The sequence below is a fragment of the Littorina saxatilis genome, linkage group LG5 (assembly GCF_037325665.1).
Source record: "Littorina saxatilis isolate snail1 linkage group LG5, US_GU_Lsax_2.0, whole genome shotgun sequence".
Classification (NCBI taxonomy): domain Eukaryota; kingdom Metazoa; phylum Mollusca; class Gastropoda; order Littorinimorpha; family Littorinidae; genus Littorina; species Littorina saxatilis.
In genome coordinates, this window is record NC_090249.1 from 458,267 (window position 1) to 485,766 (window position 27,500).

Here is a 27,500-nt window from a genome sequence, read left to right on the forward strand (position 1 = left end):
ACGGGGCGGACGCCTTACCACTAGGCCAACCGTGCCGGTCTGTATCGGGTTCGTACCAGTTCCTTAAAAACGTTCAATAGTCCACAGGCTTTTACCATCGCTGTATCGGGTTCGTACCAGTTCCTTAAAAACGTTCAATAGTTCACAGCACCCTACTGTCGCACTATCGGGTTCGTACCAGTTCCTTGAAAACGTTGAATAGTTCACAGCCCCCTACGATCGCACTATCGGGTTTGCACCCGTTCCTTGAAAACTTTTAATCGTTCACAGCCTCATACTATCGCACTATCGGGTTCGTACCAGTTCCGTTAAAACGTTGAATAGTTCACAGCCCCCTACTATCTCTCTATCGAGTTCGTACCAGTTCCTTGAAAACCTTTAATAGTTCACAGCCCCCCACTATCGCACTATCGGGTTCGTAGCAGCTCCTTTAAAACCTTTAATAGTTCACAGCCCCCCACTATCGCACTATGGGGTCCGTACCAGTTCCTTGAAAACGTTCAATAGTCCACAGGCTCCTATCATCGCTCTGTCGGGTATGTACCAGTTCCTTGAAAACGTTCAATAGTCCACAGGCTCCTATCATCGCTCTGTCGGGTATGTACCAGTTCCTTGAAAACGTTCAATAGTCCACAGGCTCCTATCATCGCTCTGTCGGGTATGTACCAGTTCCTTGAAAACGTTCAATAGTCCACAGGCTCCTATCATCGCTCTGTCGGGTATGTACCAGTTCCTTGAAAACGTTCAATAGTCCACAGGCTCCTATCATCGCTCTGTCGGGTATGTACCAGTTCCTTTAAAACGTTCAATAGTCCACAGGCTCCTATCATCGCCCTGTCGGGTATGTACCAGTTCCTTGCATGCTGCTTACAACACTAAAGGTGTTTTTAAAACGAGCAGTTTTAGTCTTCTATGCATAATTAACCGCTTCTTTTTTGACCTAGTTTTCTCATTTCCTGTACTTTTTGTTACTCCTGTTTTACCTGTGGGCAAGTGCTTTAGTATTCTGACAGAGGTAGCCAGCAGCTGACAGAGAACGAAGCGTCTCGGATGGCACTGAGAATGTGTACTGGCTCCAAGAACGAATGAACAACAGAATGGAATGGTAGCAGGTCAAATCAACTATCCTACATCTATCTTTTGAAGAAAAGATATGTACTAATATTGTACGTAAGGGTATATAATTAATCTTGCTTGTGCCATTTGTGTGTGTGTGTGGTTTTTAATTGTGCTATTTGATCACTTCATTTTTGTGTTTGAAAAGTTCAAATTCTTCCTTTCCCCCAAATAGTTTGTAACCCCTATCCCTTCCCCTAGTCCCTACCTCCTAAATAATCCCTACCCCCTCCCCCCCTTCCAACCCTACCCCCAGGACCTACCACTATACTCCCTTCTCCCATCGTCCCCAGTCGTTATTCCTACCACCACTCTCCCCACCCCAGCACCTACCACTATACTCCCTCCTCCCATCGTCCCCAGTCGTTATTCCTACCACCACTCTCCCCACCCCAGCACCTACCACTATACTCCCTCCTCCCATCGTCCCCAGTCGTTATTCCTACCACCACCCTCCCCACCCCAGCACCTACCACTATACTCCCTTCTCCCATCGTCCCCAGTCGTTATCCCTACCACCACCCTCCCCACCCCAGCACCTACCACTATACTCCCTTCTCCCATCGTCCCCAGTCGTTATCCCTACCACCACTCTCCCCACCCCAGCACCTACCACTATACTCCCTTCTCCCATCGTCCCCAGTCGTTATCCCTACCACCACCCTCCCCACCCCAGCACCTACCACTATACTCCCTCCTCCCATCGTCCCCAGTCGTTATCCCTACCACCACTCTCCCCACCCCAGCACCTACCACTATACTCCCTTCTCCCATCGTCCCCAGTCGTTATCCCTACCACCACTCTCCCCACCCCAGCACCTACCACTATACTCCCTTCTCCCATCGTCCCCAGTCGTTATCCCTACCACCACCCTCCCCACCCCAGCACCTACCACTATTCAAGTATTGACTAAATTAAAGAAAGAAAACAATTGTTATTAGTAGTTATGTTCTTTATATAATAAATACACGTGCACAGTGGGGGCTGATGGTGCTATGCATCATTTATAAACACATCTATCAAATCAGCCGACTAAATTCAGCAATGAAGAATCAACAAAATACGACTAAAGTTAGTATTGCTCGCTGCCTTTTAATAATATATCTAGATGTCTAACTTTTAATAATATATCTAGATGTCTAAAGTTCGCCAGCAAAACATTATTTGTTGACATACGAGCGACTGCAGTCTACGACCATGTTGACAGTTAATACCAGCCTGTTTGATCTGGGTCACTGCTCGTTTTAGGTAGTCCTTTGTTTCGTTCTATCTTCCTCATCTCTCTCTCTCTCTCTCTCTCTCTCTCTCTCTCTCTCTGTCTCTCTCTCCCTCTCTCTCTTTGTCTCTCTCTGTCTCTCTCTCGCTCTGTCTCTCTCTCTCTCTCTGTTTCTCTGTCTCTTTCTCTCGCTGTCTCTGTCTCTGTCTCTCTATCTCTCTCTCTCTCTCTCTCTCTCTTTCTCTCTCTCTCTCTAACTCTCTCTCTCTTTCTCTCTCTTTCCCTCTCTCTTTCTCTCTCTTTCTCTCTCTCTGTCTTTCTGTCACACCCAATTCTCTTGCATCTAGTATGTGCAGGCATATATATATGTATATATATTATATGTTTTGACATAGCAAATATTAGCAACAAATCAGTGAAGTCGGTTTTTGGGGTCAATCGCTATGGAATGTTTTTTATAGTAGGCCTGAACACTCTTTTAGCCTCTGCAAATCCAAATTCATTTTACGGAATGAAACCCTAACCCGAACCCATTTCACGGAATGAAACCCTAACCCGAACCCAGTTCACGGAATGAAACCCTAACCCGGACCCAGTTCACGGAATGAAACCCTAACCCGAACCCAGTACACAGAATGAAACCCTAACCCTAACCCAGTTCACAGAATGAAACCCTAACCCGAACCCAGTTCACGGAATGGAACCCTAACCCGAACCCAGTTCACGGAATGAAACCCTAACCCGAACCCAGTTCACAGAATGAAACCCTAACCCGAACCCAGTTCACGGAATGAAACCCTAACCCGAACCCAGTTCACAGAATGAAACAATAACCCGAACCCAGTTCACAGAATGAAACCCTAACCCGAACCCATTTCACAGAATGAAACCCTAACCCGAACCCAGTTCACAGAATGAAACCCTAACCCGAACCCATTTCACAGAATGAAACCCTAACCCGAACCCATTTCACGGAATGAAACCCTAACCCGAACCCAGTTCACGGAATGACCATCCTTTGTGCAGACCTTCTTTTCCTACCCCATCAAAACGTCTGTGACCTTGGGATTCAGCCCGCTGACCCTGCCGGCCTTGACCCTGTGCAACGTCAACCCCATACGGCTGTCACGTGCCAGGGACCTTCCCTGTCAGATACAGGACGTGCTGAAAATAGACGATCAGTACAAACACCCGGTAAGACCGTCTGCTGCACTGAGTCTGTAGCTGAAGCAGGCGATGGCTGTGACGTAGCCGTCAGTTACAATTTATACGTTCAGTTATGTAGTTACAGGGAACTGGTAGCTTAGTTGACAGAGCACTAGATATGTGATCCTTGCGTCATAGGTTCGAATCTCGGCCGGGACGGACACGTGTTAACTTTGTGTACATACTCATCGAACGGTAACCACGACCAATCCGCGTGTCACCACAGTGTATGTAAAAGACATCGGTCATTCTGCCATTAGTGCAGTTTGCGGCTCACACCTAAACACACACACATTTGTGTAGCGCGACTCTTGTTGGTGCTAGCTTTCCACTGGAAGGAAGCACGACTCTGGTTGGTGCTAGCTTTCCTCTGGGAGGAAGCACGACTCTGGTTGGTGCTAGCTTTCCTCTGGAAGGAAGCACGACTCTGGTTGGTGCTAGCTTTCCACTGGAAGGAAGCACGACTCTGGTTGGTGCTAGCTTTCCACTGGAAGGAAGCACGACTCTGGTTGGTGCTAGCTTTCCTCTAGAAGGAAGCACGACTCTGGTTGGTGCTAGCTTTCCACTGGAAGGAAGCACGACTCTGGTTGGTGCTAGCTTTCCACTGGAAGGAAGCACGACTCTTGTTGGTGCTAGCTTTCCACTGGAAGGAAGCACGACTCTTGTTGGTGCTAGCTTTCCTCTGGAAGGAAGCACGACTCTGGTTGGTGCTAGCTTTCCACTGGAAGGAAGCACGACTCTTGTTGGTGCTAGCTGTCCACTGGAAGGAAGCACGACTCTGGTTGGTGCTAGCTTTCCTCTGGAAGGAAGCACGACTCTGGTTGGTGCTAGCTTTCCACTGGAAGGAAGCACGACTCTTGTTGGTGCTAGCTGTCCACTGGAAGGAAGCACGACTCTTGTTGGTGCTAGCTTTCCACTGGAAGGAAGCACGACTCTGGTTGGTGCTAGCTTTCCACTGGAAGGAAGCACGACTCTGGTTGGTGCTAGCTTTCCACTGGAAGGAAGCACGACTCTGGTTGGTGCTAGCTTTCCACTGGAAGGAAGCACGACTCTGGTTGGTGCTAGCTTTCCACTGGAAGGAAGCACGACTCTTGTTGGTGCTAGCTGTCCACTGGAAGGAAGCACGACTCTTGTTGGTGCTAGCTTTCCACTGGAAGGAAGCACGACTCTGGTTGCTGCTAGCTTTCCACTGGAAGGAAGCACGACTCTTGTTGGTGCTAGCTGTCCACTGGAAGGAAGCACGACTCTTGTTGGTGCTAGCTTTCCACTGGAAGGAAGCACGACTCTTGTTGGTGCTAGCTTTCCACTGGAAGGAAGCACGACTCTGGTTGGTGCTAGCTTTCCTCTGGAAGGAAGCACGACTCTTGTTGGTGCTAGCTTTCCTCTGGAAGGAAGCACGACTCTTGTTGGTGCTAGCTTTCCACTGGAAGGAAGCACGACTCTTGTTGGTGCTAGCTTTCCACTGGAAGGAAGCACGACTCTGGTTGGTGCTAGCTTTCCTCTGGAAGGAAGCACGACTCTTGTTGGTGCTAGCTTTCCACTGGAAGGAAGCACGACTCTTGTTGGTGCTAGCTTTCCACTGGAAGGACGACTCTGGTTGGTGCTAGCTTTCCACTGGAAGGACGACTCTGGTTGGTGCTAGCTTTCCTCTGGAAGGAAGCACGACTCTGGTTGGTGCTAGCTTTCCTCTGGAAGGAAGCACGACTCTGGTTGGTGCTAGCTTTCCTCTGGAAGGAAGCACGACTCTTGTTGGTGCTAGCTTTCCACTGGAAGGAAGCACGACTCTTGTTGGTGCTAGCTTTCCACTGGAAGGAAGCACGACTCTTGTTGGTGCTAGCTTTCCTCTGGAAGGAAGCACGACTCTGGTTGGTGCTAGCTTTCCACTGGAAGGAAGCACGACTCTGGTTGGTGCTAGCTTTCCTCTGGAAGGAAGCACGACTCTGGTTGGTGCTAGCTTTCCTCTGGAAGGAAGCACGACTCTGGTTGGTGCTAGCTTTCCACTGGAAGGAAGCACGACTCTTGTTGGTGCTAGCTTTCCTCTGGAAGGAAGGACGACTCTGGTTGGTGCTAGCTTTCCTCTGGAAGGAAGCACGACTCTTGTTGGTGCTAGCTTTCCTCTGGAAGGAAGCGCGACTCTGGTTGGTGCTAGCTTTCCACTGGAAGGAAGCACGACTCTGGTTGGTGCTAGCTTTCCTCTGGGAGGAAGCACGACTCTGGTTGGTGCTAGCTTTCCTCTGGAAGGAAGCACGACTCTGGTTGGTGCTAGCTTTCCACTGGGAGGAAGCACGACTCTGGTTGGTGCTAGCTTTCCTCTGGAAGGAAGCACGACTCTGGTTGGTGCTAGCTTTCCACTGGAAGGAAGCACGACTCTGGTTGGTGCTAGCTTTCCTCTGGAAGGAAGCACGACTCTGGTTGGTGCTAGCTTTCCTCTGGAAGGAAGCACGACTCTGGTTGGTGCTAGCTTTCCACTGGAAGGAAGCACGACTCTGGTTGGTGCTAGCTTTCCACTGGAAGGAAGCACGACTCTGGTTGGTGCTAGCTTTCCTCTGGGAGGAAGCACGACTCTGGTTGGTGCTAGCTTTCCACTGGAAGGAAGCACGACTCTGGTTGGTGCTAGCTTTCCACTGGAAGGAAGCACGACTCTGGTTGGTGCTAGCTTTCCTCTGGAAGGAAGCACGACTCTGGTTGGTGCTAGCTTTCCACTGGAAGGAAGCACGACTCTTGTTGGTGCTAGCTTTCCACTGGAAGGAAGCACGACTCTGGTTGGTGCTAGCTTTCCTCTGGGAGGAAGCACGACTCTGGTTGGTGCTAGCTTTCCACTGGAAGGAAGCACGACTCTGGTTGGTGCTAGCTTTCCACTGGAAGGAAGCACGACTCTGGTTGGTGCTAGCTTTCCTCTGGGAGGAAGCACGACTCTGGTTGGTGCTAGCTTTCCTCTGGAAGGAAGCACGACTCTGGTTGGTGCTAGCTTTCCACTGGAAGGAAGCACGACTCTGGTTGGTGCTAGCTTTCCACTGGAAGGAAGCACGACTCTGGTTGGTGCTAGCTTTCCTCTGGAAGGAAGCACGACTCTGGTTGGTGCTAGCTTTCCACTGGAAGGAAGCACGACTCTTGTTGGTGCTAGCTTTCCTCTGGAAGGAAGCACGACTCTGGTTGGTGCTAGCTTTCCACTGGAAGGAAGCACGACTCTTGTTGGTGCTAGCTGTCCACTGGAAGGAAGCACGACTCTGGTTGGTGCTAGCTTTCCTCTGGAAGGAAGCACGACTCTGGTTGGTGCTAGCTTTCCACTGGAAGGAAGCACGACTCTTGTTGGTGCTAGCTGTCCACTGGAAGGAAGCACGACTCTTGTTGGTGCTAGCTTTCCACTGGAAGGAAGCACGACTCTGGTTGGTGCTAGCTGTCCACTGGAAGGAAGCACGACTCTGGTTGGTGCTAGCTTTCCACTGGAAGGAAGCACGACTCTGGTTGGTGCTAGCTTTCCACTGGAAGGAAGCACGACTCTGGTTGGTGCTAGCTTTCCACTGGAAGGAAGCACGACTCTTGTTGGTGCTAGCTGTCCACTGGAAGGAAGCACGACTCTTGTTGGTGCTAGCTTTCCACTGGAAGGAAGCACGACTCTGGTTGCTGCTAGCTTTCCACTGGAAGGAAGCACGACTCTTGTTGGTGCTAGCTGTCCACTGGAAGGAAGCACGACTCTTGTTGGTGCTAGCTTTCCACTGGAAGGAAGCACGACTCTTGTTGGTGCTAGCTTTCCACTGGAAGGAAGCACGACTCTGGTTGGTGCTAGCTTTCCTCTGGAAGGAAGCACGACTCTTGTTGGTGCTAGCTTTCCTCTGGAAGGAAGCACGACTCTTGTTGGTGCTAGCTTTCCACTGGAAGGAAGCACGACTCTTGTTGGTGCTAGCTTTCCACTGGAAGGAAGCACGACTCTGGTTGGTGCTAGCTGTCCACTGGAAGGAAGCACGACTCTGGTTGGTGCTAGCTTTCCTCTGGAAGGAAGCACGACTCTTGTTGGTGCTAGCTTTCCACTGGAAGGAAGCACGACTCTTGTTGGTGCTAGCTTTCCACTGGAAGGACGACTCTGGTTGGTGCTAGCTTTCCACTGGAAGGACGACTCTGGTTGGTGCTAGCTTTCCTCTGGAAGGAAGCACGACTCTGGTTGGTGCTAGCTTTCCTCTGGAAGGAAGCACGACTCTGGTTGGTGCTAGCTTTCCACTGGAAGGAAGCACGACTCTGGTTGGTGCTAGCTTTCCTCTGGAAGGAAGCACGACTCTGGTTGGTGCTAGCTTTCCACTGGAAGGAAGCACGACTCTGGTTGGTGCTAGCTTTCCACTGGAAGGAAGCACGACTCTTGTTGGTGCTAGCTTTCCTCTGGAAGGAAGGACGACTCTGGTTGGTGCTAGCTTTCCTCTGGAAGGAAGCACGACTCTTGTTGGTGCTAGCTTTCCTCTGGAAGGAAGCACGACTCTGGTTGGTGCTAGCTTTCCACTGGAAGGAAGCACGACTCTGGTTGGTGCTAGCTTTCCACTGGAAGGAAGCACGACTCTGGTTGGTGCTAGCTTTCCTCTGGAAGGAAGCACGACTCTGGTTGGTGCTAGCTTTCCACTGGAAGGAAGCACGACTCTGGTTGGTGCTAGCTTTCCACTGGGAGGAAGCACGACTCTGGTTGGTGCTAGCTTTCCACTGGAAGGAAGCACGACTCTTGTTGGTGCTAGCTGTCCACTGGAAGGAAGCACGACTCTTGTTGGTGCTAGCTTTCCACTGGAAGGAAGCACGACTCTGGTTGCTGCTAGCTTTCCACTGGAAGGAAGCACGACTCTTGTTGGTGCTAGCTGTCCACTGGAAGGAAGCACGACTCTTGTTGGTGCTAGCTTTCCACTGGAAGGAAGCACGACTCTTGTTGGTGCTAGCTTTCCACTGGAAGGAAGCACGACTCTGGTTGGTGCTAGCTTTCCTCTGGAAGGAAGCACGACTCTTGTTGGTGCTAGCTTTCCTCTGGAAGGAAGCACGACTCTTGTTGGTGCTAGCTTTCCACTGGAAGGAAGCACGACTCTTGTTGGTGCTAGCTTTCCACTGGAAGGAAGCACGACTCTGGTTGGTGCTAGCTTTCCTCTGGAAGGAAGCACGACTCTTGTTGGTGCTAGCTTTCCACTGGAAGGAAGCACGACTCTTGTTGGTGCTAGCTTTCCACTGGAAGGACGACTCTGGTTGGTGCTAGCTTTCCACTGGAAGGACGACTCTGGTTGGTGCTAGCTTTCCTCTGGAAGGAAGCACGACTCTGGTTGGTGCTAGCTTTCCTCTGGAAGGAAGCACGACTCTGGTTGGTGCTAGCTTTCCACTGGAAGGAAGCACGACTCTGGTTGGTGCTAGCTTTCCTCTGGAAGGAAGCACGACTCTGGTTGGTGCTAGCTTTCCACTGGAAGGAAGCATGACTCTGGTTGGTGCTAGCTTTCCACTGGAAGGAAGCACGACTCTTGTTGGTGCTAGCTTTCCTCTGGAAGGAAGCACGACTCTGGTTGGTGCTAGCTTTCCACTGGAAGGAAGCACGACTCTTGTTGGTGCTAGCTTTCCACTGGAAGGAAGCACGACTCTGGTTGGTGCTAGCTTTCCACTGGAAGGAAGCACGACTCTGGTTGGTGCTAGCTTTCCTCTGGAAGGAAGCACGACTCTTGTTGGTGCTAGCTTTCCACTGGAAGGAAGCACGACTCTGGTTGGTGCTAGCTTTCCACTGGAAGGAAGCACGACTCTGGTTGGTGCTAGCTTTCCACTGGAAGGAAGCACGACTCTGGTTGGTGCTAGCTTTCCTCTGGAAGGAAGCACGACTCTTGTTGGTGCTAGCTTTCCACTGGAAGGAAGCACGACTCTTGTTGGTGCTAGCTTTCCTCTGGAAGGAAGCACGACTCTGGTTGGTGCTAGCTTTCCACTGGAAGGAAGCATGACTCTGGTTGGTGCTAGCTTTCCACTGGAAGGAAGCACGACTCTGGTTGGTGCTAGCTTTCCTCTGGAAGGAAGCACGACTCTGGTTGGTGCTAGCTTTCCTCTGGAAGGAAGCACGACTCTGGTTGGTGCTAGCTTTCCTCTGGAAGGAAGCACGACTCTGGTTGGTGCTAGCTTTCCACTGGAAGGAAGCACGACTCTGGTTGGTGCTAGCTTTCCTCTGGAAGGAAGCACGACTCTTGTTGGTGCTAGCTTTCCACTGGAAGGAAGCACGACTCTGGTTGGTGCTAGCTTTCCACTGGAAGGAAGCACGACTCTGGTTGGTGCTAGCTTTCCTCTGGAAGGAAGCACGACTCTGGTTGGTGCTAGCTTTCCACTGGGAGGAAGCACGACTCTGGTTGGTGCTAGCTTTCCACTGGAAGGAAGCACGACTCTGGTTGGTGCTAGCTTTCCTCTGGAAGGAAGCACGACTCTGGTTGGTGCTAGCTTTCCTCTGGAAGGAAGCACGACTCTGGTTGGTGCTAGCTTTCCTCTGGAAGGAAGCACGACTCTGGTTGGTGCTAGCTTTCCACTGGAAGGAAGCACGACTCTTGTTGGTGCTAGCTTTCCTCTGGAAGGAAGGACGACTCTGGTTGGTGCTAGCTTTCCTCTGGAAGGAAGCACGACTCTTGTTGGTGCTAGCTTTCCTCTGGAAGGAAGCACGACTCTGGTTGGTGCTAGCTTTCCACTGGAAGGAAGCACGACTCTGGTTGGTGCTAGCTTTCCACATGAAGGAAGCACGACTCTGGTTGGTGCTAGCTTTCCACTGGAAGGAAGCACGACTCTGGTTGGTGCTAGCTTTCCACTGGAAGGAAGCACGACTCTGGTTGGTGCTAGCTTTCCACTGGAAGGAAGCACGACTCTGGTTGGTGCTAGCTTTCCACATGAAGGAAGCACGACTCTGGTTGGTGCTAGCTTTCCACTGGAAGGAAGCACGACTCTGGTTGGTGCTAGCTTTCCACTGGAAGGAAGCACGACTCTGGTTGGTGCTAGCTTTCCACTGGAAGGACGACTCTGGTTGGTGCTAGCTTTCCACTGGAAGGAAGCACGACTCTGGTTGGTGCTAGCTTTCCACTGGAAGGAAGCACGACTCTGGTTGGTGCTAGCTTTCCACTGGAAGGAAGCACGACTCTGGTTGGTGCTAGCTTTCCACTGGAAGGAAGCACGACTCTGGTTGGTGCTAGCTTTCCACTGGAAGGAAGCACGACTCTTGTTGGTGCTAGCTTTCCACTGGAAGGAAGCACGACTCTGGTTGGTGCTAGCTTTCCTCTGGAAGGAAGCACGACTCTGGTTGGTGCTAGCTTTCCACTGGAAGGAAGCACGACTCTGGTTGGTGCTAGCTGTCCACTGGAAGGAAGCACGACTCTGGTTGGTGCTAGCTTTCCACTGGAAGGAAGCACGACTCTGGTTGGTGCTAGCTTTCCACTGGAAGGAAGCACGACTCTGGTTGGTGCTAGCTTTCCACTGGAAGGAAGCACGACTCTGGTTGGTGCTAGCTGTCCACTGGAAGGAAGCACGACTCTGGTTGGTGCTAGCTTTCCACTGGAAGGAAGCACGACTCTGGTTGGTGCTAGCTTTCCACTGGGAGGAAGCACGACTCTGGTTGGTGCTAGCTTTCCACTGGAAGGAAGCACGACTCTGGTTGGTGCTAGCTTTCCACTGGAAGGAAGCACGACTCTGGTTGGTGCTAGCTTTCCACTGGAAGGAAGCACGACTCTGGTTGGTGCTAGCTTTCCACTGGAAGGAAGCACGACTCTGGTTGGTGCTAGCTTTCCTCTGGAAGGAAGCACGACTCTTGTTGGTGCTAGCTTTCCACTGGAAGGAAGCACGACTCTGGTTGGTGCTAGCTTTCCACTGGAAGGAAGCACGACTCTGGTTGGTGCTAGCTTTCCACTGGAAGGAAGCACGACTCTGGTTGGTGCTAGCTTTCCACTGGAAGGAAGCACGACTCTGGTTGGTGCTAGCTTTCCACTGGAAGGAAGCACGACTCTGGTTGGTGCTAGCTTTCCTCTGGAAGGAAGCACGACTCTTGTTGGTGCTAGCTTTCCACTGGAAGGAAGCACGACTCTGGTTGGTGCTAGCTTTCCTCTGGAAGGAAGCACGACTCTGGTTGGTGCTAGCTTTCCACTGGAAGGAAGCACGACTCTGGTTGGTGCTAGCTTTCCTCTGGAAGGAAGCACGACTCTGGTTGGTGCTAGCTTTCCTCTGGAAGGAAGCACGACTCTGGTTGGTGCTAGCTTTCCTCTGGAAGGAAGCACGACTCTGGTTGGTGCTAGCTTTCCACTGGAAGGAAGCACGACTCTTGTTGGTGCTAGCTTTCCTCTGGAAGGAAGGACGACTCTGGTTGGTGCTAGCTTTCCTCTGGAAGGAAGCACGACTCTTGTTGGTGCTAGCTTTCCTCTGGAAGGAAGCACGACTCTGGTTGGTGCTAGCTTTCCACTGGAAGGAAGCACGACTCTGGTTGGTGCTAGCTTTCCACATGAAGGAAGCACGACTCTGGTTGGTGCTAGCTTTCCACTGGAAGGAAGCACGACTCTGGTTGGTGCTAGCTTTCCACTGGAAGGAAGCACGACTCTGGTTGGTGCTAGCTTTCCACTGGAAGGAAGCACGACTCTGGTTGGTGCTAGCTTTCCACATGAAGGAAGCACGACTCTGGTTGGTGCTAGCTTTCCACTGGAAGGAAGCACGACTCTGGTTGGTGCTAGCTTTCCACTGGAAGGAAGCACGACTCTGGTTGGTGCTAGCTTTCCACTGGAAGGACGACTCTGGTTGGTGCTAGCTTTCCACTGGAAGGAAGCACGACTCTGGTTGGTGCTAGCTTTCCACTGGAAGGAAGCACGACTCTGGTTGGTGCTAGCTTTCCACTGGAAGGAAGCACGACTCTGGTTGGTGCTAGCTTTCCACTGGAAGGAAGCACGACTCTGGTTGGTGCTAGCTTTCCACTGGAAGGAAGCACGACTCTTGTTGGTGCTAGCTTTCCACTGGAAGGAAGCACGACTCTGGTTGGTGCTAGCTTTCCTCTGGAAGGAAGCACGACTCTGGTTGGTGCTAGCTTTCCACTGGAAGGAAGCACGACTCTGGTTGGTGCTAGCTGTCCACTGGAAGGAAGCACGACTCTGGTTGGTGCTAGCTTTCCACTGGAAGGAAGCACGACTCTGGTTGGTGCTAGCTTTCCACTGGAAGGAAGCACGACTCTGGTTGGTGCTAGCTTTCCACTGGAAGGAAGCACGACTCTGGTTGGTGCTAGCTGTCCACTGGAAGGAAGCACGACTCTGGTTGGTGCTAGCTTTCCACTGGAAGGAAGCACGACTCTGGTTGGTGCTAGCTTTCCACTGGGAGGAAGCACGACTCTGGTTGGTGCTAGCTTTCCACTGGAAGGAAGCACGACTCTGGTTGGTGCTAGCTTTCCACTGGAAGGAAGCACGACTCTGGTTGGTGCTAGCTTTCCACTGGAAGGAAGCACGACTCTGGTTGGTGCTAGCTTTCCACTGGAAGGAAGCACGACTCTGGTTGGTGCTAGCTTTCCTCTGGAAGGAAGCACGACTCTTGTTGGTGCTAGCTTTCCACTGGAAGGAAGCACGACTCTGGTTGGTGCTAGCTTTCCACTGGAAGGAAGCACGACTCTGGTTGGTGCTAGCTTTCCACTGGAAGGAAGCACGACTCTGGTTGGTGCTAGCTTTCCACTGGAAGGAAGCACGACTCTGGTTGGTGCTAGCTTTCCACTGGAAGGAAGCACGACTCTGGTTGGTGCTAGCTTTCCTCTGGAAGGAAGCACGACTCTTGTTGGTGCTAGCTTTCCACTGGAAGGAAGCACGACTCTGGTTGGTGCTAGCTTTCCTCTGGAAGGAAGCACGACTCTGGTTGGTGCTAGCTTTCCACTGGAAGGAAGCACGACTCTGGTTGGTGCTAGCTGTCCACTGGAAGGAAGCACGACTCTGGTTGGTGCTAGCTTTCCACTGGAAGGAAGCACGACTCTGGTTGGTGCTAGCTTTCCACTGGAAGGAAGCACGACTCTGGTTGGTGCTAGCTTTCCACTGGAAGGAAGCACGACTCTGGTTGGTGCTAGCTGTCCACTGGAAGGAAGCACGACTCTGGTTGGTGCTAGCTTTCCACTGGAAGGAAGCACGACTCTGGTTGGTGCTAGCTTTCCACTGGGAGGAAGCACGACTCTGGTTGGTGCTAGCTTTCCACTGGAAGGAAGCACGACTCTGGTTGGTGCTAGCTTTCCACTGGGAGGAAGCACGACTCTGGTTGGTGCTAGCTTTCCACTGGAAGGAAGCACGACTCTGGTTGGTGCTAGCTTTCCACTGGAAGGAAGCACGACTCTGGTTGGTGCTAGCTTTCCACTGGAAGGAAGCACGACTCTGGTTGGTGCTAGCTTTCCACTGGAAGGAAGCACGACTCTTGTTGGTGCTAGCTTTCCACTGGAAGGAAGCACGACTCTGGTTGGTGCTAGCTTTCCTCTGGGAGGAAGCACGACTCTGGTTGGTGCTAGCTTTCCACTGGAAGGAAGCACGACTCTGGTTGGTGCTAGCTTTCCACTGGAAGGAAGCACGACTCTGGTTGGTGCTAGCTTTCCTCTGGGAGGAAGCACGACTCTGGTTGGTGCTAGCTTTCCTCTGGAAGGAAGCACGACTCTGGTTGGTGCTAGCTTTCCACTGGAAGGAAGCACGACTCTGGTTGGTGCTAGCTTTCCACTGGAAGGAAGCACGACTCTGGTTGGTGCTAGCTTTCCTCTGGAAGGAAGCACGACTCTGGTTGGTGCTAGCTTTCCACTGGAAGGAAGCACGACTCTTGTTGGTGCTAGCTTTCCTCTGGAAGGAAGCACGACTCTGGTTGGTGCTAGCTTTCCACTGGAAGGAAGCACGACTCTTGTTGGTGCTAGCTGTCCACTGGAAGGAAGCACGACTCTGGTTGGTGCTAGCTTTCCTCTGGAAGGAAGCACGACTCTGGTTGGTGCTAGCTTTCCACTGGAAGGAAGCACGACTCTTGTTGGTGCTAGCTTTCCACTGGAAGGAAGCACGACTCTTGTTGGTGCTAGCTTTCCACTGGAAGGAAGCACGACTCTGGTTGGTGCTAGCTTTCCACTGGAAGGAAGCACGACTCTGGTTGGTGCTAGCTTTCCACTGGAAGGAAGCACGACTCTGGTTGGTGCTAGCTTTCCACTGGAAGGAAGCACGACTCTGGTTGGTGCTAGCTTTCCACTGGAAGGAAGCACGACTCTTGTTGGTGCTAGCTTTCCACTGGAAGGAAGCACGACTCTTGTTGGTGCTAGCTTTCCACTGGAAGGAAGCACGACTCTGGTTGCTGCTAGCTTTCCACTGGAAGGAAGCACGACTCTTGTTGGTGCTAGCTTTCCACTGGAAGGAAGCACGACTCTTGTTGGTGCTAGCTTTCCACTGGAAGGAAGCACGACTCTTGTTGGTGCTAGCTTTCCACTGGAAGGAAGCACGACTCTGGTTGGTGCTAGCTTTCCTCTGGAAGGAAGCACGACTCTTGTTGGTGCTAGCTTTCCACTGGAAGGAAGCACGACTCTTGTTGGTGCTAGCTTTCCACTGGAAGGAAGCACGACTCTTGTTGGTGCTAGCTTTCCACTGGAAGGAAGCACGACTCTGGTTGGTGCTAGCTGTCCACTGGAAGGAAGCACGACTCTGGTTGGTGCTAGCTTTCCTCTGGAAGGAAGCACGACTCTTGTTGGTGCTAGCTTTCCACTGGAAGGAAGCACGACTCTTGTTGGTGCTAGCTTTCCACTGGAAGGACGACTCTGGTTGGTGCTAGCTTTCCACTGGAAGGACGACTCTGGTTGGTGCTAGCTTTCCTCTGGAAGGAAGCACGACTCTGGTTGGTGCTAGCTTTCCTCTGGAAGGAAGCACGACTCTGGTTGGTGCTAGCTTTCCACTGGAAGGAAGCACGACTCTGGTTGGTGCTAGCTTTCCTCTGGAAGGAAGAACGACTCTGGTTGGTGCTAGCTTTCCACTGGAAGGAAGCACGACTCTGGTTGGTGCTAGCTTTCCACTGGAAGGAAGCACGACTCTTGTTGGTGCTAGCTTTCCTCTGGAAGGAAGGACGACTCTGGTTGGTGCTAGCTTTCCTCTGGAAGGAAGCACGACTCTTGTTGGTGCTAGCTTTCCACTGGAAGGAAGCACGACTCTGGTTGGTGCTAGCTTTCCACTGGAAGGAAGCACGACTCTGGTTGGTGCTAGCTTTCCACTGGAAGGAAGCACGACTCTGGTTGGTGATAGCTTTCCTCTGGAAGGAAGCACGACTCTGGTTGGTGCTAGCTTTCCACTGGAAGGAAGCACGACTCTTGTTGGTGCTAGCTTTCCACTGGGAGGAAGCACGACTCTGGTTGGTGCTAGCTTTCCACTGGAAGGAAGCACGACTCTTGTTGGTGCTAGCTGTCCACTGGAAGGAAGCACGACTCTTGTTGGTGCTAGCTTTCCACTGGAAGGAAGCACGACTCTGGTTGCTGCTAGCTTTCCACTGGAAGGAAGCACGACTCTTGTTGGTGCTAGCTTTCCACTGGAAGGAAGCACGACTCTTGTTGGTGCTAGCTTTCCACTGGAAGGAAGCACGACTCTTGTTGGTGCTAGCTTTCCACTGGAAGGAAGCACGACTCTGGTTGGTGCTAGCTTTCCTCTGGAAGGAAGCACGACTCTTGTTGGTGCTAGCTTTCCTCTGGAAGGAAGCACGACTCTTGTTGGTGCTAGCTTTCCACTGGAAGGAAGCACGACTCTTGTTGGTGCTAGCTTTCCACTGGAAGGAAGCACGACTCTGGTTGGTGCTAGCTTTCCTCTGGAAGGAAGCACGACTCTTGTTGGTGCTAGCTTTCCACTGGAAGGAAGCACGACTCTTGTTGGTGCTAGCTTTCCACTGGAAGGACGACTCTGGTTGGTGCTAGCTTTCCACTGGAAGGACGACTCTGGTTGGTGCTAGCTTTCCTCTGGAAGGAAGCACGACTCTGGTTGGTGCTAGCTTTCCTCTGGAAGGAAGCACGACTCTGGTTGGTGCTAGCTTTCCACTGGAAGGAAGCACGACTCTGGTTGGTGCTAGCTTTCCTCTGGAAGGAAGCACGACTCTGGTTGGTGCTAGCTTTCCACTGGAAGGAAGCATGACTCTGGTTGGTGCTAGCTTTCCACTGGAAGGAAGCACGACTCTTGTTGGTGCTAGCTTTCCTCTGGAAGGAAGCACGACTCTGGTTGGTGCTAGCTTTCCACTGGAAGGAAGCACGACTCTTGTTGGTGCTAGCTTTCCACTGGAAGGAAGCACGACTCTGGTTGGTGCTAGCTTTCCACTGGAAGGAAGCACGACTCTGGTTGGTGCTAGCTTTCCTCTGGAAGGAAGCACGACTCTTGTTGGTGCTAGCTTTCCACTGGAAGGAAGCACGACTCTGGTTGGTGCTAGCTTTCCACTGGAAGGAAGCACGACTCTGGTTGGTGCTAGCTTTCCACTGGAAGGAAGCACGACTCTGGTTGGTGCTAGCTTTCCTCTGGAAGGAAGCACGACTCTTGTTGGTGCTAGCTTTCCACTGGAAGGAAGCACGACTCTTGTTGGTGCTAGCTTTCCTCTGGAAGGAAGCACGACTCTGGTTGGTGCTAGCTTTCCACTGGAAGGAAGCACGACTCTGGTTGGTGCTAGCTTTCCACTGGAAGGAAGCACGACTCTGGTTGGTGCTAGCTTTCCTCTGGAAGGAAGCACGACTCTGGTTGGTGCTAGCTTTCCTCTGGAAGGAAGCACGACTCTGGTTGGTGCTAGCTTTCCTCTGGAAGGAAGCACGACTCTGGTTGGTGCTAGCTTTCCACTGGAAGGAAGCACGACTCTGGTTGGTGCTAGCTTTCCTCTGGAAGGAAGCACGACTCTTGTTGGTGCTAGCTTTCCACTGGAAGGAAGCACGACTCTGGTTGGTGCTAGCTTTCCACTGGAAGGAAGCACGACTCTTGTTGGTGCTAGCTTTCCTCTGGAAGGAAGCACGACTCTGGTTGGTGCTAGCTTTCCACTGGAAGGAAGCACGACTCTGATTGGTGCTAGCTTTCCACTGGAAGGAAGCACGACTCTGGTTGGTGCTAGCTTTCCTCTGGAAGGAAGCACGACTCTGGTTGGTGCTAGCTTTCCTCTGGAAGGAAGCACGACTCTGGTTGGTGCTAGCTTTCCTCTGGAAGGAAGCACGACTCTGGTTGGTGCTAGCTTTCCACTGGAAGGAAGCACGACTCTTGTTGGTGCTAGCTTTCCTCTGGAAGGAAGCACGACTCTGGTTGGTGCTAGCTTTCCTCTGGAAGGAAGCACGACTCTTGTTGGTGCTAGCTTTCCTCTGGAAGGAAGCACGACTCTGGTTGGTGCTAGCTTTCCACTGGAAGGAAGCACGACTCTGGTTGGTGCTAGCTTTCCACATGAAGGAAGCACGACTCTGCTTGGTGCTAGCTTTCCACTGGAAGGAAGCACGACTCTGGTTGGTGCTAGCTTTCCACTGGAAGGAAGCACGACTCTGGTTGGTGCTAGCTTTCCACTGGAAGGAAGCACGACTCTGGTTGGTGCTAGCTTTCCACATGAAGGAAGCACGACTCTGGTTGGTGCTAGCTTTCCACTGGAAGGAAGCACGACTCTGGTTGGTGCTAGCTTTCCACTGGAAGGAAGCACGACTCTGGTTGGTGCTAGCTTTCCACTGGAAGGACGACTCTGGTTGGTGCTAGCTTTCCACTGGAAGGAAGCACGACTCTGGTTGGTGCTAGCTTTCCACTGGAAGGAAGCACGACTCTGGTTGGTGCTAGCTTTCCACTGGAAGGAAGCACGACTCTGGTTGGTGCTAGCTTTCCACTGGAAGGAAGCACGACTCTGGTTGGTGCTAGCTTTCCACTGGAAGGAAGCACGACTCTTGTTGGTGCTAGCTTTCCACTGGAAGGAAGCACGACTCTTGTTGGTGCTAGCTTTCCTCTGGAAGGAAGCACGACTCTGGTTGGTGCTAGCTTTCCACTGGAAGGAAGCACGACTCTGGTTGGTGCTAGCTGTCCACTGGAAGGAAGCACGACTCTGGTTGGTGCTAGCTTTCCACTGGAAGGAAGCACGACTCTGGTTGGTGCTAGCTTTCCACTGGAAGGAAGCACGACTCTGGTTGGTGCTAGCTTTCCACTGGAAGGAAGCACGACTCTGGTTGGTGCTAGCTGTCCACTGGAAGGAAGCACGACTCTGGTTGGTGCTAGCTTTCCACTGGAAGGAAGCACGACTCTGGTTGGTGCTAGCTTTCCACTGGGAGGAAGCACGACTCTGGTTGGTGCTAGCTTTCCACTGGAAGGAAGCACGACTCTGGTTGGTGCTAGCTTTCCACTGGAAGGAAGCACGACTCTGGTTGGTGCTAGCTTTCCACTGGAAGGAAGCACGACTCTGGTTGGTGCTAGCTTTCCACTGGAAGGAAGCACGACTCTGGTTGGTGCTAGCTTTCCTCTGGAAGGAAGCACGACTCTTGTTGGTGCTAGCTTTCCACTGGAAGGAAGCACGACTCTGGTTGGTGCTAGCTTTCCACTGGGAGGAAGCACGACTCTGGTTGGTGCTAGCTTTCCACTGGAAGGAAGCACGACTCTGGTTGGTGCTAGCTTTCCTCTGGAAGGAAGCACGACTCTGGTTGGTGCTAGCTTTCCACTGGAAGGAAGCACGACTCTGGTTGGTGCTAGCTTTCCTCTGGAAGGAAGCACGACTCTTGTTGGTGCTAGCTTTCCTCTGGAAGGAAGCACGACTCTGGTTGGTGCTAGCTTTCCTCTGGAAGGAAGCACGACTCTGGTTGGTGCTAGCTTTCCACTGGAAGGAAGCACGACTCTGGTTGGTGCTAGCTTTCCTCTGGAAGGAAGCACGACTCTGGTTGGTGCTAGCTTTCCTCTGGAAGGAAGCACGACTCTGGTTGGTGCTAGCTTTCCTCTGGAAGGAAGCACGACTCTGGTTGGTGCTAGCTTTCCACTGGAAGGAAGCACGACTCTTGTTGGTGCTAGCTTTCCTCTGGAAGGAAGGACGACTCTGGTTGGTGCTAGCTTTCCTCTGGAAGGAAGCACGACTCTTGTTGGTGCTAGCTTTCCTCTGGAAGGAAGCACGACTCTGGTTGGTGCTAGCTTTCCACTGGAAGGAAGCACGACTCTGGTTGGTGCTAGCTTTCCACATGAAGGAAGCACGACTCTGGTTGGTGCTAGCTTTCCACTGGAAGGAAGCACGACTCTGGTTGGTGCTAGCTTTCCACTGGAAGGAAGCACGACTCTGGTTGGTGCTAGCTTTCCACTGGAAGGAAGCACGACTCTGGTTGGTGCTAGCTTTCCACATGAAGGAAGCACGACTCTGGTTGGTGCTAGCTTTCCACTGGAAGGAAGCACGACTCTGGTTGGTGCTAGCTTTCCACTGGAAGGAAGCACGACTCTGGTTGGTGCTAGCTTTCCACTGGAAGGACGACTCTGGTTGGTGCTAGCTTTCCACTGGAAGGAAGCACGACTCTGGTTGGTGCTAGCTTTCCACTGGAAGGAAGCACGACTCTGGTTGGTGCTAGCTTTCCACTGGAAGGAAGCACGACTCTGGTTGGTGCTAGCTTTCCACTGGAAGGAAGCACGACTCTGGTTGGTGCTAGCTTTCCACTGGAAGGAAGCACGACTCTTGTTGGTGCTAGCTTTCCACTGGAAGGAAGCACGACTCTGGTTGGTGCTAGCTTTCCTCTGGAAGGAAGCACGACTCTGGTTGGTGCTAGCTTTCCACTGGAAGGAAGCACGACTCTGGTTGGTGCTAGCTGTCCACTGGAAGGAAGCACGACTCTGGTTGGTGCTAGCTTTCCACTGGAAGGAAGCACGACTCTGGTTGGTGCTAGCTTTCCACTGGAAGGAAGCACGACTCTGGTTGGTGCTAGCTTTCCACTGGAAGGAAGCACGACTCTGGTTGGTGCTAGCTGTCCACTGGAAGGAAGCACGACTCTGGTTGGTGCTAGCTTTCCACTGGAAGGAAGCACGACTCTGGTTGGTGCTAGCTTTCCACTGGGAGGAAGCACGACTCTGGTTGGTGCTAGCTTTCCACTGGAAGGAAGCACGACTCTGGTTGGTGCTAGCTTTCCACTGGAAGGAAGCACGACTCTGGTTGGTGCTAGCTTTCCACTGGAAGGAAGCACGACTCTGGTTGGTGCTAGCTTTCCACTGGAAGGAAGCACGACTCTGGTTGGTGCTAGCTTTCCTCTGGAAGGAAGCACGACTCTTGTTGGTGCTAGCTTTCCACTGGAAGGAAGCACGACTCTGGTTGGTGCTAGCTTTCCACTGGAAGGAAGCACGACTCTGGTTGGTGCTAGCTTTCCACTGGAAGGAAGCACGACTCTGGTTGGTGCTAGCTTTCCACTGGAAGGAAGCACGACTCTGGTTGGTGCTAGCTTTCCACTGGAAGGAAGCACGACTCTGGTTGGTGCTAGCTTTCCTCTGGAAGGAAGCACGACTCTTGTTGGTGCTAGCTTTCCACTGGAAGGAAGCACGACTCTGGTTGGTGCTAGCTTTCCTCTGGAAGGAAGCACGACTCTGGTTGGTGCTAGCTTTCCACTGGAAGGAAGCACGACTCTGGTTGGTGCTAGCTGTCCACTGGAAGGAAGCACGACTCTGGTTGGTGCTAGCTTTCCACTGGAAGGAAGCACGACTCTGGTTGGTGCTAGCTGTCCACTGGAAGGAAGCACGACTCTGGTTGGTGCTAGCTTTCCACTGGAAGGAAGCACGACTCTGGTTGGTGCTAGCTGTCCACTGGAAGGAAGCACGACTCTGGTTGGTGCTAGCTTTCCACTGGAAGGAAGCACGACTCTGGTTGGTGCTAGCTTTCCACTGGGAGGAAGCACGACTCTGGTTGGTGCTAGCTTTCCACTGGAAGGAAGCACGACTCTGGTTGGTGCTAGCTTTCCACTGGGAGGAAGCACGACTCTGGTTGGTGCTAGCTTTCCACTGGAAGGAAGCACGACTCTGGTTGGTGCTAGCTTTCCACTGGAAGGAAGCACGACTCTGGTTGGTGCTAGCTTTCCACTGGAAGGAAGCACGACTCTGGTTGGTGCTAGCTTTCCACTGGAAGGAAGCACGACTCTTGTTGGTGCTAGCTTTCCACTGGAAGGAAGCACGACTCTGGTTGGTGCTAGCTTTCCACTGGAAGGAAGCACGACTCTTGTTGGTGCTAGCTTTACACTGGAAGGAAGCACGACTCTGGTTGGTGCTAGCTTTCCACTGGAAGGAAGCACGACTCTGGTTGGTGCTAGCTTTCCACTGGAAGGAAGCACGACTCTGGTTGGTGCTAGCTTTCCACTGGAAGGAAGCACGACTCTGGTTGGTGCTAGCTTTCCACTGGAAGGAAGCACGACTCTGGTTGGTGCTAGCTTTCCACTGGAAGGAAGCACGACTCTGGTTGGTGCTAGCTTTCCACTGGAAGGAAGCACGACTCTGGTTGGTGCTAGCTTTCCACTGGAAGGAAGCACGACTCTGGTTGGTGCTAGCTTTCCTCTGGAAGGAAGGACGACTCTGGTTGGTGCTAGCTTTCCACTGGAAGGAAGCACGACTCTGGTTGGTGCTAGCTTTCCTCTGGAAGGAAGCACGACTCTGGTTGGTGTTAGCTTTCCACTGGAAGGAAGCAACCCTATGTTGCCAGCAATAGGATAACAAAGTAATGGAGTTGAAACTGAACTGAGTTAGTGAGTGGAGGTGTTGATGGCTGTGGCGAAGCCTTTAGTTTGAACTTAGGGTCAATGGGGTCATTTAGTTCGAACTTAGGGTCAATGGGGTCATTTCGTTAGAACTTAGGGTCAATGGGGTCATTTAGTTAGAACTTAGGGTCAATGGGGTCATTTAGTTCATATCACCTGAACTGTCAACTCAGACAGTACATAGAAAATGCAGTATTTGAACAAAGAAAGAAGCATCTGCTGAATCAGTATATCAATAAGAAAATGGTTTTGACTTGACATTAGCGAGGAGAAATATTGTTGATGTTATTTTTAGAACAGCAAGGGCATTGTGTACTACACTTTTCATTCTCTTTGAGTACCACAAGACAAGAATATAACATTAACTGAGAATGGTTAAGATTCTTAAGCATCGTCGCATATTTGTTATGTTTGATATTCTCAGATTAAAAGGGAGAGTCTCTTTGAAATGGATAAAAATTGCCAATGTTTGATCTGATTTACAAGAAATGCCAACTTTTGTGTTGTGATTGTAATGACGTCATGTGTAGGACTGCAAAAGCAGCCCAGTGACAACGGGCGGTCTACTAGGGATAGTGCCACTACCGCTACCGTGCCTAATCTGTGACGTCACGGAGGACCAAGAAGGGATGGACGAGTACTACCAGCGACGTCAGCAGATAGCGACTCTCCTGGCTCAGGAAAGAAGGTAACCTTACATTTCATTGGCTTTACTTTACTTTACTTTACTTTACATTTTTACAGCAGATCGCGGCCCTCCTAACACAGGAAAAAGGTGACATTTCGTTTACTTTACTTCATTATGGTGGAACGCCCCCCCCCCCCCCCTTTTAAAACCTAAAACAACCTGACAAAACTCGGTGTTAAAAGTGAGAATGCCTTAAATTAGTGTGAACAAGAAACAATTGACAAGTGGCTCTATCCCATCTCCCTCCTTTCCCCGTCGCGATATAACCTTCGTGGTTGAAAACGACGTTAAACACCAAATAAAGAAGAAACTATAAACAGCAAGCATTGACAATGACTGTGAGTGACGTACTTCCTTGCAGAGAGACCCGGATGATGGCGGGTCACCAGCGGGAAGACTTCATCGTCAACTGCAGTCTATTTGGGCGGACCTGCTCCTTCCTGTGAGTGTCTGCTTGCTCTTCCCCTCCCCCACCCCCACCCCTGCCCCCCAATGCCCCACCCAATCCGTGTAAAGTATTTAGCAGAAACATATCGCAACTGTATTCGAACCCCAAGTAAAGCATCCTTTTTTGTGTCAATTTATGTTGATGCTGCTATCTGGAACACTCTCTTGATCAGAGATTGTTTTACAGGGATAACGTTTTACAGGCTCACGTTTTAGAGAGTCACGTTTTACAGGGTAACATTTTACAGGGTCACGTTTTACAGGGGTCACGTTTTACAGGGGTCACGTTATACTGGGTTCACGTTTTACAGGGTCACGTTTTACAGGGTCACGTTTTACAGGGTCACGTTTTACAGGGTCAAGTTTTACAGGGCTGATGCAACCGCCACTCAAACAATTAAGCATACTAACCAGATTGCCCAGACAAAATGTACCAATTAACAAGTCGACAAATATTCAGGATGGGTACAAAAACCAAACGTTTAGACAGCACATTAAATAAATGAAATATTAGGCAGAGTAATAACAACTATCCCCACTACGTAGGGGAAGGGCTCCTAATATGGACCGCCTCCTAATATGGACCACCTCCTGTTCTGACAAACTAACGGCGCTAGAGCGCCCAAAAAAGTTTTATTCGCTGTATTCACCCTCTCTGGATAACTTGCACATGTCAAAACATGTTGCAGAAACACAAATATTAAAACCGTTAGGCTTTTTCTCTTTGTTTCACTTTTGGCAGCGTTCACTCTAAATTTGCCGCCTAAAACGGACTCGTTTCTTACCACAGCCAAAGCTTTTATCAAACAAAAATTGCTTTATATGACAGCTAAGACCGTATTTGTTACATTTTAGCAGTGTTGACCCCGATTTTCTACTGCAAATAAAAAATAATAGCAAAATCTCAAAGTATGTGCGAGCTAGTCCCCTAACATGGACCACCTTCAACAAATCGAAGAAAATGAAAGCTAAAGGCTATTTTCATTAATTTATTAGGAAGCTTGCTGGAAATAACCTATGACTAGCCTTCGAGATTTAAAAAAAAATACAACAAAAAGTCTTCTTTTCGTGGAAGTTGATAATTTCATTTATTTTTACTCTTTTTTTGATAAGCTTCTTTAGTTTCCTGGTGTGCCTCAAATAATGCTCTCATAAATCTAAAGCATATTTTAATTAGTCTGACTTGTACACTAAGTTGTATCATGTTATTTTGAAGTATAGGGGGCATTTTACAGTGATTCGTGAAGGCCGCTTCACTGGTCCATATTAGGCGCCTAGGCTCCTAATATGGACCATTTGTGATTTATTCTGTATTTAATTTTTGCTGAATGTCTATCAAAGCTATTTCACTCTAATTAGGCCTAACGGTTAACCTAAGAGAGAAGGACTAACAAACACAAAATGAAACGTCTTCGCAAGAAAACAAGCTAGTTATCAGCATGAAACAAAAAGTGGTCCATATTAGGAGCCCTTCCCCTAGTATCACAAGACACGAAGCGGGGGTGGGAGGGGGAGGGGGGAGTGAGGGGGGGAAGCGGGAGCGTACAAAAAACATACCTTGAAGAATAGACACACCTGCTCGTCAGAATTGTGAGAATCACTCTCACAACTAAAGTTAGACTGATGTATTCACCCGCAGCAATACAAAAGTTCGATCTCTATCGCCTCAAGAACCAACGTTGTAAAAGAATGGTTCGCAATGCCAAAGGGGACAGGACGAAATCTGCTTTACGGATCTTTACATGCTGTTTGGTGGTTATGAAACACAACATGAACGTCAGTCGTGTGAATTTGGTAGTCCTGAAAACACAATAGAAATGATTCGGGTGACTACTGTGCCACAACGATGCCCATCCATGCGTGACCGCAACATGTTTTGATCTTGACTCGGTGACAGTCGCTGTCTCTGGAAACACGGCGCGTTCCACATTCACTCGCTGATTCAGTGAACGGATGCACTTAAGCCAGGCCGTGTGCTCTCGGGGAGAGAGATAGAATTACGAGATGATACACACTGATTTCTGACTAAGCCTGCTAACGTCGTGATAGTGGGCGGAGATGGTGGGGGGGGGGGGGGGGATGTGAAGGAGAGATGAACATTGGAGAATGGCCCCCAGACACAGGAAAATGACGCGGAGTCAGTCGTCATAAATGTTTGACGCGGGGAGGACACACCCCAACAGTATCGATATCGGCTATCACAGACTGATAGGGTCTGCGATGACTCAACGGATAACTACTCTTTACCGCTCGTTATAACGGTTCTTCTCCAATTCCACTTTCCAAAAGTACCCGAGTGCCAACGAACCAACAAATTAAAACCATTTTAGTCACAGTTGGTGCAGTGGTTTTAAAGCCTTTATAAGGAAACACACAAACACACACTCACCCACACCCACAAACACACACTCACCCACACCCACAAACACACACGCACACAAACACACACACACACACACACACACACACACACACACACACACACACACACACACACACACTATTCAAAAAAGTTAAGGATCGGTTGAAAAAACGGATCTAAGCCCAGAGCATTCATATGCAACCTGATCCACTCCATGCGACAACGATGTGTTGAATGCCTGGCACACAACGGAGGGCACACGCGTTATTGACACTGATTCACATTGTTGTGAATTCCATTTTCGAGGGTTGTCACGTTTAACACACTCTAGCTCAATTGTCGCTGCCGCGTTCGATCTTTGCTTTGTTTGTCATTACTCCTTGGTTGTTCAATTATATAATTTTAACAAGTCGCGTAAGGCGAAAATACAATATTTAGTCAAGTAGTTGTCGAACTCACAGAATGAAACTGAACGCAATGCTATTTTTCAGCAAGACCGTATACTCGTAGCATCGTCAGTCCACCGCTCATGGCAAAGGCAGTGAAATTGACAAGAAGAGCGGGGTAGTAGTTGCGCTAAGAAGGATAGCACGCTTTTCTGTACCTCTCTTTGTTTTAACTTTCTGAGCGTGTTTTTAATCCAAACATATCATATCTATATGTTTTTGGAATCAGGAACCGACAAGGAATAAGATGAAAGTGTTTTTAAATTGATTTCGACAATTTAATTTTGATAATAATTTTTATATATTTAATTTTCAGAGCTTGTTTTTAATCCGAATATAACATATTTATATGTTTTTGGAATCAGCAAATGATGGAAAATAAGATAAACGTAAATTTGGATCGTTTTATAAAAAAATTTTTTTTTACAATTTTCAGATTTTTAATGACCAAAGTCATTAATTAATTTTTAAGCCACCAAGCTGAAATGCAATACCGAAGTCCGGGCTTCGTCGAAGATTACTTGACCAAAATTTCAACCAATTTGGTTGAAAAATGAGGGCGTGACAGTGCCGCCTCAACTTTCACGCAAAGCCGGATATGACGTCATCAAAGACATTTATCAAAAAAATGAAAAAAAAAGTTCGGGGATATCATACCCAGGAACTCTCATGTCAAATTTCATAAAGATCGGTCCAGTAGTTTGGTCTGAATCGCTCTACACGCACGCACACACGCACACACGCACACACGCACACACATACACCACGACCCTCGTTTCGATTCCCCCCTCTACGTTAAAACATTTAGTCAAAACTTGACTAAATATAAAACAAGTCGCGTAAGGCGAAAATACAATATTTAGTCAAGTAGCTGTCGAACTCACAGAATGAAACGCAATGCCATTTTACTCGTAGCATCGTCAGGCCACCGCTCATGGCAAAGGCAGTGAAATTGACAAGAAGAGCGGGGTAGTAGTTGCGCTAAGAAGGATAGCACGCTTTTCTGTACCGCTCTTTGTTTTAACTTTCTGAGCGTGTTTTTAATCCAAACATATCATATCTATATGTTAAAATATTTAGTCAAAACTTGACTAAATATAACAAGTCGCGTAAGGCGAAAATACAATATTTAGTCAAGTAGCTGTCGAACTCACAGAATGAAACTGAACGCAACGCAACGCAGCAAGACCGTATACTCGTAGCATCGTCACTCCACCGCCCGTGGCAAAGGCAGTGCCCGTGGAATTGACAAGAAGAGCGGGATATTCGTTGCGCTGAGAAGGATAGCACGCTTTTCTGTACCTCTCTTCGTTTTAACTTTCTGAGCGTGTTTTTAATCCAAACATATCATATCTATATGTTTTTGGAA

At 50.2% G+C, this 27,500-nt stretch overlaps 1 protein-coding gene across 1 annotated transcript in view; it reads left to right on the plus strand.

The window, feature by feature from the left end:
- LOC138965966 (amiloride-sensitive sodium channel subunit alpha-like) overlaps positions 1 to 27,500 on the plus strand; it is a 57,729-nt gene that overhangs the window by 6,484 nt on the left and 23,745 nt on the right. The window contains exons 3-5 of the mRNA XM_070338050.1: positions 3,360 to 3,527; positions 22,719 to 22,876; positions 23,238 to 23,318. Of these exons, the coding sequence (XP_070194151.1) occupies positions 3,360 to 3,527; positions 22,719 to 22,876; positions 23,238 to 23,318 (407 nt within the window). The remainder of the gene's footprint in view (positions 1 to 3,359; positions 3,528 to 22,718; positions 22,877 to 23,237; positions 23,319 to 27,500) is intronic.